Source organism: Manacus vitellinus, unplaced genomic scaffold, assembly GCF_001715985.3.
Source record: "Manacus vitellinus isolate BGI_N305 unplaced genomic scaffold, ASM171598v3 scaffold_19_pilon, whole genome shotgun sequence".
In the NCBI taxonomy this organism is placed as follows: Eukaryota; Metazoa; Chordata; class Aves; order Passeriformes; family Pipridae; genus Manacus; species Manacus vitellinus.
In genome coordinates, this window is record NW_021939395.1 from 2,314,018 (window position 1) to 2,323,810 (window position 9,793).

The 9,793-nt window shown below is 55.2% G+C and overlaps 2 protein-coding genes across 2 annotated transcripts; both read left to right on the forward strand.

Annotated features, from left to right (window-relative positions):
- The first annotated feature begins 173 nt into the window (after positions 1 to 173).
- Positions 174 to 4,975, forward strand: TAF7L (TATA-box binding protein associated factor 7 like). The gene is made up of 11 exons (XM_029959178.1): positions 174 to 197; positions 375 to 453; positions 616 to 749; positions 1,123 to 1,249; positions 1,458 to 1,516; positions 2,519 to 2,591; positions 2,991 to 3,107; positions 3,222 to 3,410; positions 3,512 to 3,624; positions 3,929 to 3,988; positions 4,554 to 4,975. The coding sequence occupies exons 1-11, from the start codon at positions 174 to 176 to the stop codon at positions 4,596 to 4,598; spliced, it is 1,020 nt and encodes a 339-aa protein (XP_029815038.1). The 3' UTR covers positions 4,599 to 4,975.
- Positions 4,976 to 5,513: 538 nt separating this feature from the next.
- On the forward strand, positions 5,514 to 9,757 carry LOC103767739 (aryl-hydrocarbon-interacting protein-like 1). The gene is made up of 7 exons (XM_018070583.1): positions 5,514 to 5,609; positions 6,236 to 6,415; positions 6,614 to 6,802; positions 6,877 to 7,053; positions 7,171 to 7,312; positions 7,743 to 7,991; positions 9,513 to 9,757. The coding sequence occupies exons 1-7, from the start codon at positions 5,514 to 5,516 to the stop codon at positions 9,755 to 9,757; spliced, it is 1,278 nt and encodes a 425-aa protein (XP_017926072.1).
- The last annotated feature ends 36 nt before the right edge of the window (positions 9,758 to 9,793 follow it).

The window sequence follows — 9,793 nt, forward strand, 5'->3', positions numbered from 1 at the left end:
TTGGACTGGATGATCTCCAGAGGTCCCTTCCAACCCCAACCATTCTGGGATTCTGTGACTGTCCTGCTGAGACCACAAGGGCTTGGTGCAGGGAGCTGTAACTTCCCCAGCTCTACGTTGCTCTGGCAGGTGTGTCTGTCAGGGCCCTCACACCACTGTGTCATGCCAGGGCTATGGAGAGCACCAGGAGCAGCAGAGTCACAGGACTGACGTGGTGTTGGGAGGAGGGTGCACAGTTTTCATCGTGGCTCTTGCAGTTGCCATTCTGTGTGGGGCTGGCAGGTGTTTAAAGCTGGGTGGGTTGTGCAGAAGCCTTTGGGGATTCTTGGAGGAAGCACACCATCTCCTGAAGTAAGTGTGTCCAACCTTGCCAGGAATATGCCTCCACTGTGCGGCGAGCGGTCCAGTCCGGGAATGTCAACCTGAAAGACAGGCTCACCATTGAGCTGCACGGTGAGTGAGCAGCACCAAGGCATCTTAAACCTCCTCTGGCTGTCCGCAGGTGAAGCTGTGCCACTTGCATGTGTTGTCCTCTGGCATTTCTGTGCCTGGGGATGTATTGCCCAGTGTGACTGTTTAGCCACAGCACTGACCTGTTCCCGTGGCTCTCCACAGCGGATGGGCGCCACGGGATTGTCCGTGTGGACCGGGTGCCACTGGCAGCCAAGCTGGTGGATCTGCCCTGCATCATCGAGAGCTTAAAAACCATCGACAAGAAAACCTTCTACAAGACAGCGGATATTTGCCAGGTATGGGCTGTCCTTCTCGCCTGCCCCAACAGCTTAATTCCTTGCTCCCCTCCCCAGGAGAACCTTTGCACACTCTGGCATCTGGACATCCAGTATAACATGGCCAATTTCTGTATTCTCACAGTATTAGCAGTTTAAAATTCCCCATTCCGCTTGGTGTTTAGAAACCTCGTTTCTGGAGCATGAAATACGATTGTCCTTGTGACAGCTTACCTGCTGCTGTGTCCAGCTGAGCTGGGTGTGAAACTGTGTTTCCCACACCCTGTGCCCCTGAATCCCTTTGGCTCACAACATTCAGTGGGCAGATGCTGTTCCTTCACATCCTCGTGTCCTTGCCTTACGATAAACCTTTGCGTTTCTGTGGGGATTCCAGATGCTTGTTTGCACCGTGGATGGTGATCTCTACCCCCCTTTGGAAGAGCAGACTGTGAGCACTGACCCCAAGGCAAACAAGAAGAAGGACAAGGACAGAGAGAAGAAATTCATATGGAACCATGGCAGTGAGTAAAGACTGTGCCAAACCCCTCCAAACTCCTCCACCTCAATACCCCACGTCTGTGCAGGGTACTCACAGCTGCCAGGTACTGGCTGTGCTGCTGCTCCATTTCCAGGGCTCTCTCTGCTGTTGAAGGGTCTCCTCCCTTCTGACATGCACTCCCCTCACTGGGCCATCTGCCTGACACGTGCAATCTGTTTCCTCTGTCACAGTCACTCTTCCCCTGAAAAATGTGCGGAAGAGGCGATTCCGGAAGACAGCTAAGAAGAAGGTGAGTTGCTTCTCACACAGATGCAGATGCAATACCCAAGGGATGGGAAGGCAGAGACATTAGAGCTGTAACTGTCTATTGGTCCAGAAAACATGGGATCTCTTAATGTTCCTGCACATGTTTTCTTGCCTGAGATTAGGGTGAAGGGAGGGTAGTAAATTTAAACACTTCTTTGAGTGCTTCCTCCATGTTTTCCAAGATGCTCCTGAGGGGCATCATTCCTGCTGGACTTCATTCCTGTGGCTGCCTTGCCATAGCACATCTCCTCCTGCTCATAGAGAGGAAAGGAAGGGAGACTCGCATGGAAATGAGGCTTCACTCATTCCTGCTTTCCCAATCTTCTCTCTCTGCCTGGCCCTTTCCCTTCCCCAACAGGCAGTGCTACAAATAGTACAGCTGTCACTTCAGCAGGGGGAGTGACAACAGATGGAGCTCAGAGACTGCCTCTGTGCATATGCACAAGCCAGGCAAGGTGTTGGGGAGATGCAGCACCCTGAGGCTGGGAAGACTTGTTCTTCTCTCCTTTGCAGTTTCTGAGAACAGGATGGAGTGTGATTTTGCATGACATTTGGGAAACAAATTACTTGAGATGTTCTTATAGCCCACAGGAGAGAGATCACAGCAGTAAGATTCCTGATTAATTTAAAAGTGAAAAAGTAAACCATCTTTTGAGTGAGATCAGAAGGAGTTGAGCTGACCATCAACACCTCAAGGACTTTCTGCATACACATGGACAGTCTTATTTCATAAGTAGTATGAGCAGAAAAACAAGAGCACACAACCCACCAAGGAACTCTGTACAGAAAAAAGAGGGATTGTTTTAGGGGGGTGCACAAATTACTTCTTGGTTGAGCATAAACAAATGCTGAGCAGAAAACTCTAAGAAAAGGGAGCCTTGAAACAGGGCTCTGTCCAGAGGTGGAGGGTTGGGTTTGACCCACACCAGCAATATGCACGAGGCATTTAACAGTGTCTCTGTTCTCTTTCCCCTCTCTGGCCCAGTATATTGAGTCTCCTGATGTGGAAAAAGAGGTGAAGCGTCTCCTGAGCACCGATGCCGAAGCTGTCAGTGTCCGTATCCTTTCAGTGGGGAAAAAAACTCAAGAGTGGGACAGGACACTGTGTGACCTGGGGGTTCTGGAAAGGACAGACAGGTTGAGCTCTGCGTGGGTGGGGGAGACTGGGAGATAAGTGCACAAGAGGCACTGAATTTTGGGAGCCTCATCTTTGCCATGTTCAAAGCTTATTGTTTCCTCATGATGATCTTTCTTGTTGTGCTGAGCAGGAACTGTAATAACAGCAGAGGAGAAGTCATCAAAAAAAGGAGTCTGGGGTGTTTCATCCTGGGTATCCTTAGCTACAAGGCCAGACTTGCTGAAGGGACAGTGATCTCCTGCAGTTTTTAGCATTCTTCCATCATACCACATCTTCCACGTTCCTCTTTTTCCCTTGACTCACCTGTTCCTGCTGTCAGGCTGGGAAGTCATTGCTGAAGATGAAACAAAAGAAGTGGACAACCATGGTTCACTCACCAGCCTGGACATCTCTTCCCCAGGGATGTCGGGACACAAGCAAGGCCACGGCTCCTCAGGTGCAATGGGGAGGGCTCTTGTTTTCTTCCCACCTACTAAGTAATGTGGTCCCTGGCAGGCAGAGGGTGCTGGGAGGTCATCAGCTGTGTTTTAACTCTTTTTCCCCCACCTAGAACACGATGAACTGCGGGAGATATTTAATGATATTAGCAGCAGCAGCGAGGATGAAGATGAGAGGGATCATCATGACGACGAAGACCTGAACATCATGGACACTGAGGAAGACTTGGAGAGACAGCTGCAGGACAAGCTGAATGAGTCTGATGGGCAGCAGCAGGAGAATGAGGGGTCCAACCAGATTGGTGAGTGGGTGGCAGAGCACAGCAGAATTGTTGGGATGCCAGGCAGGCTGCACTGCCCAGCTCTGCTGCTGCTCTGGGTGTGAGCTCACTCTCCCTTCCAGCCATGGGGATCCAGAAACAGATTGACAACCTGAAAAGTAAACTCCAGGAAACTCAAGACAGGAGGAAGCGCCAGGAGGATCTCATCATGAAAGTGGAGAACCTGGCCCTCAAGGTGAGAGCTCTTCTGGGGTCTCTTCGAGTCTTCTGCTTAGCACTGGCTTGCCGTTAGATCCAGCAGACTGATTTAGCTGCTGCCCTGGAAAAGCCTGGGGCCTTTGCATGCTGGATTAAAAATAGTTATGGTGTGGTCATACACACTCCAGCATTTCCCTGTGGAAGCAAAGCAGTCTGTGGAACTGGAGGAGATAAGGGGGTGTCAGTGCAGCTTGGGGCTTGCTGCACTACTTGACATGTGCCAGCACCCATTCAGTTGAGATCACATTGGTAACTGTGCTCTGGCATGTTTGTCTCTACAGACCCGTCTCCAGGCTGTCCTGGATGAGTTCAAGCAACAGGAAGAGCGAGAGAAGCAGCAGGTGAGGAAGCTCCCACAGTGGAGTGGGAAGTACTGGGGCACAACGTGGTTCTACGCTTGGCCTCTGACAAAGTTTCCCCAATCCTGTACCACATCAGCTGCTGAGAACTCCAGTTTTACAGGTCAGGTGGGGTTGTACCTCACCTGTGGTTGCATGGAGCTTCCTGAGGCACAAGGAGATACAGGGAGTGGGTTGACTGCAGCCTTCCTTCTGAAGGAGCAGTGAGCCAAAACATGTCCAGTCAGCAGTCTAAAGCTGCCAGGATTGCTGACACAGACCCACTGGCATCCATGTACCAGAAAGGCAGTGGCTGTAGACTCTTGGCAGATTTCCTGCCTGGGCAGCTTTGTTCCAGCCAGGTACCAAGGCAGGAGGTTCTTTCTCCCAAGTTCCTGTGGGCAGTGCCAGTTCTGTTCCAGAGGTGCCCAGGCACAGCTCTGGGCAACACACAGGCAGAGCAGCCACTGGCACAGGTAGAAGATCTGCAGGAACACAGAAATGCTGAGGCTGGGGCTGCCCAGAGTCCCAGCCATGCCTGACTGTAATCCTCTCTCCCTCTTCCCAGATGGCATCCCTGCAGGAGCAGCTGGAGTCCCTCATGGAGAAATGAGGAGTGGGCTTGGGTCTTTGTAACTGTGAGCAGAGCTGAAAGTGGTGGTCACCTGCTGTGCTGAAATCTTTGCTTTACTCACACACTTCTGCTGCCAGAAGTGCTGCTGGGCAGGGCTAGAGGTTCCATGTCCAGAGCTGCTTCCACATCCATTGTGCTGGGTTTGGCTGGTGGAGCTGAAGAACTGGACTGTGCCTGTGAGAGCAGCCAAAGCACCGGATTTACTGTAAATACTCACTGATCTCCCTGGGACAGCACAGTGTTGGTTTCTGCATCTTATTGAATCTTGGGCTCGATGGGCTGTGGCCTGGTAGGAGCTTGTTCTTGTGTTTGAGGAAACTCTAAGCAAACTCTAATAAAGTACCATTTCCAACTCTGCTCTGTTCCTGTGTGGTCTCTCGAGGGTCTGGCTACACACAGCCCCTGGCAGGGAGCTGTTCCTGGGCACCTCTGGGGCACTGCTGGGCTCCTTCCTCAAAATGCTCTGTGTGGGGCTGGGTCAAAAGTGACTGTGCGCCATCACTCTGGGGGAGGAACGAGGGCCTCCTGAACAGGGAGTTTCTGTAATTCCTCACAGACTAGGCAGGCAAATCCCAGATTAACCTGACAGGGTGGGAAGAGGATTAGAACGGTGGTTACAGGAGGCAACGGAGGACACCGGGGGCTTCAGCAAGTGTGTGCTACGGCGGGACACCCCTCTCGCAACCCAAAGGGCAAGGGAAAGGGAGAAGGCTTCCAAGCACTGCCCCCTGCACGGAAAGGAAAAGGTCAGCAGCAGCCCTGGGAGATGACAGCTGTGTCCAGATAGCCAAGAAAGAGAGATAAGCCTGAGGAAGACGTGGAGCTCAAGAAGGGCGAGAGCGTGCTCGCGTGCACGTGCCTGTGAGCTGCTCCTGGGGGCTGGCAGGAGCAGCCATGGAGGAAACCTACCTTCTGAACGTGGAAGGGGTCAAAAAGAAGATTCTGCATGGAGGCCATGGGGAGCTGCCAAAGTTGCAGGATGGGAGCAAGGTAAATTGTCTTTGTTTGTTTTTCCCCCAAGGTCCTGGGAGAGGGAGTGGGTCTGACACCACCAGTCCTGCCCATTACAGTTTGCAAGCTGAGCTCCAGGTCTGGAGTACAGCGAGATCCCTCACAAGAGAGTGTAGGAAGGGCTGGTTTGGGCACAGGCCGCCACACTGCCCACGGCCTTACCTTGCACTGGGCCTGGGACACCTCCTCCCTCTGTCCTGGTGCCATTAGAGCTCAGCAGCCCCTGTGAGTCGCTGAAATTTGCCTTTCCTGCCTTTCCTCCTCAAGCAGGAGTGAGGTGGGCCAGTGGGTTGTTCTTGGGAGATTTCCCAGACCCTGGGTATGGGCAGATCACTCTGGTTTCCACCAGGTCCTGATGCATACTGCAAGAGCACCCTCTGTACTGGGCTCTCCATAGGGGGATCCATAGGGAGCAGCATAGATGGATGTTAAGATGCTCCATCATCTGCCTGCTCTCTTTGGACAAGTGGGCAGCAGTCACAACCTCCTGCTGCAGGGGGAGAGCTGCCAGTCAAACCAGCACATTGCTGGGAGCAGGCTTGACCCCACAGCTCAGGTCATTGGGACTGCCAAGGGGACTGAACACTGGGCTTTCTCGGGGGCAGTTCACCTTCCACTTCCAGACGCTGAAGGACAACTTTGAGCGGACGGTGATCGATGACAGCCGGGAAGCTGGAATGCCCATGGAGATCATCGTGGGCAAGATGTTCAAGCTGGAGATATGGGAGACGCTGCTCAGCTCCATGAGAATTGGGGAGGTGGCAGAGTTCTGGTGCGACATCATTGTGAGTGAGGGGCGCATTTCCCTCCTTCTTGCAGAGCCAGGGCACAGGACCGTGCATCCCACAGGTGCTCCAGCTTTGTCTGGTGCAAGCACAGGGGGCACAGGTGTCACTTAGCCACAGGTCACCAGGGGGGCTGCCCCAGAGGAAGGAGTACAGCCTGTGCCCATGCACTGAGTGGAGTGCTCCCCCTCCTTGCAGCACACAGGCATGTATGCCCTGGTCTCCAGGGGCATGCGGAGGATCACAGAGGGACGGGACCCCCTGGAAGGGCAGAAGCACCGCTGTGGCATGGGCAACATGTTTGACTACCACAGCACGGGCTATGCTGACCTGGACGAGCTGCAGCGGACGCCACAGCCCCTCATCTTCATCATGGAGCTGTTCCGGGTAAGGGGGATGGAGGGATGGCTGCCAGAGCGGGAACGCCCGGACAGGCAGCTCAACTCCTCCCGCCTGTGCAGGTGGAGGAGCCCTCAGCGTACAAGCGTGACACCTGGGCCATGAACAAGGAGGAGAAGCTGGCAGCAGTGCCTGTGCTGCACAGCGAGGGCAATCGCCTCGTCCTCCGCAGGGAGTTCGCGCAGGCGGCCGCCAAGTACCAGGAGGCTGTGATCTGCCTGAGGAACCTCCAGGCCAAGGTGAGCCTCCTGACAACCCTGCCTGGGTCGTGCCTCAGAGCGCTTCCCTGTGGGCCTTGGGTGCCTGGGAGGGGATGGCCACAGCCCCGAAGCACCCAGTGTTTCTCCCCGGGGCAGGAGAAGCCATGGGAGGATGACTGGCTGAAGCTGGAGAGCCTGGTCACACCCCTGGTGCTCAACTACTGCCAGTGCCAGCTGGAGCTCGGCGAGTACTACGAGGTGCTGGAGCACACGACAGAGCTTCTCCAGAAGCACAATGGTACCTGTACCCTGCATCCCACCCCCCTGCTCCTGGGGACTCTGTCCTCTGATGCCCCATCCGTGGCAGTGCTCATCCCATGCCCCTCTCCCTGTGATAGTACCTATGTCACCTGGATCCCCACATCCACTGCAGAACCCAGTTTCCCCTGCCTGTGACAGTGCCCACGACCCTCGTTTCCCCTGCCCACAATGGCACCTCTAGGTCCCACCACCACCATCACCACACCACTTTTCCCCTTTCCATGATGATTCCTGCACCCCCTGTGCCCTGTTGCCCAGGTCTTCCTGCCCTCCCTTACAGGTGTGTTCACCCCACATCCCCCTGCTCCTCGTGCCTCATGTCCCTTGGTTCCCAGGGCCTCTCCAGCTCCCTTGGCTGGTGGCCCTGAGCTGCAGGACCCCCACTGGGGGCTCTTCTCTCCTGGCAGACAATGCCAAGGCCTATTTCAAGCGGGCAAAGGCTCATGCTGCAGTCTGGAACGAGCGGGAGGCGCGGGAGGACTTTATGCGCGTGGCTCACCTTGACCCCTCCATGGCGGCTGCCGTGAAGAAGGAGCTGAAGCAGCTGGGGGAGAGGATGAGGAAGAAGCACGTGGAGGATCGGAAGCGCTACCAGGGGCTCTTCCAGTCGCCCCAGGGTCGGCGGGCCAGCAAGGGGAGGGAGAGCAGGGAGGCGGGTGACGGGGCACCTCAGGGGGAGGTTGGGGTTCAGGAGAGCCCTGGGCAGGGGGAGCGGGATGGAGGGACCCAAGGAACAGAACAACCAGGGGCTGCCCAAGCAGAACAAGGGACCCCCAGGGCTGAGGGTGAAGGGGTGGCACCAGAAGGAGAAGCAGCTCAGGGACAGCCTGCAGGGGCAGAGGTGGAAGCAAGGGATCAGACAGGGCTGGGGGAAGACATAAAGCTGGGCACCTGTGGGGCGAAGCCAGAGAGCCTGGGAACAGAGGAGGAAGATGAGAAAGAAGAAAAGGAAGAAGAAAAGGAAGAAGAAAAGGAAGAAGAAAAGGAAGAAGAAAAGGAAGAAGAAAAGGAAGAAGAAAAGGAAGAAGAAAAGGAAGAAGAAAAGGAAGAAGAAAAGGAAGAAGAAGAGGAGATGGAGGAGAAGGTAGAGAGGGGGGCAGAGGAGGAAGATGAAAAATTGGAGGAAGAGGAGGTGGAGAAGGTGGAAGAAAAGGAAGAAAAAGAGGAGAGGCAGGAGAAGGGAGAGAGGGGGGCAAAAGAGGAAGATGAGAAATTGCAAGAGGGAGAGGAGATGGAAAAGGAAAAAGAAAGGGAGGGAAAAGGGGAGAGAGAGGAGCAGAAGGTAGCAAAGGGAAAAGTGGAGGAGGACAAAGAGGAAGAGAGTCTATCAGCAGAGATGGAAAGGCTGGGTGTGGGGCAATGTGGGGCATCAGGGGGGACAGAGGCAGCAGGGATTGAGCAGGGGCTGGAGCAAGGAGCCAGTGGGACAGAGGAAGCTGGCACAGGGAGTGCAGCTCAGTCTCAGCCAGACAGAGCCCCAGAGCCGGGGCCTCCCAGTGAGGGGCTGGAGCCAGCTGAGGGGTCCCCAGAGATGGAGGACATGGAGGATGAGACACCTGGAGAGGCTCTGGAAGAGGTAAGCTGCAGGGAGCAGCGAGCAGGCAGCAGATGAGAAAATGCTGGGGAAGGGAACATCCCCCCAGATGCCACCTCTGGGGCAGCCAGAGAAGGGGGCAGTGGGCAGTGCAGTGATGAGCAAGGCCAGTTACCCCTGCATGGGGGAAAGGCTGCTAGAGCACTGACAAGGAGACACAGCACAGGCAGCAGGGCTTCTGTGCCCTGAGAGGGAGCCCTGGGGCTGGGTCTGACCCAGCAGCGACAAGGGAACAATGCTGTCCTAACCCTGCCATCACTGAGCCCACTGTCCCTGCAGTGCCCTCTGCACCCCTGCCCCGACTCATGGGCTCCAGCGCCTTTCAGCTGGGCGCCACGGAGCTTTGCTGGCTGAGAAATAAAAGCTCTTCCCTGGCACCATGTGCTGGAGTTGTTCCTGGACGTGATCGGCTTCCCTGATCACAGACCACACCTCCTGCCTTGCCCTGGAGCCCGTGGCACAGGGATGGGGCAGTTCGTGCTATTCCTGAAAGAGGCAGTTAAGGAGGTTGCATTTAAGCACCCACACCCATTTAAGCTCCTGAATCTCTCCTGTGTGAGAGTGTCCCCAAACTTCCCTGCAGTGGCACCATATCAGGACTTTGCCCAGCACCGCCAGCCCTTCCAGACAGGGGTGGAGCAGGTCCAGCTAAAAAAGTATCAGTCCTGTCCAGGCTTTACCATCAGTCTGGGCTGCACCCTGCACAGTGGGGAGGGCCTGAGAGCCCCCAGCCTTACCCTGAGCAGCTCCTCACCTGAACTCCTCGCTGGGCACAGTGAACACGGGCAGCACTCAGGGCAGAGGCACCCGGACACCTCTGGGCACTGAAGATTTAATGCAGCTCCAGAAAGAAAGCATGGAAGG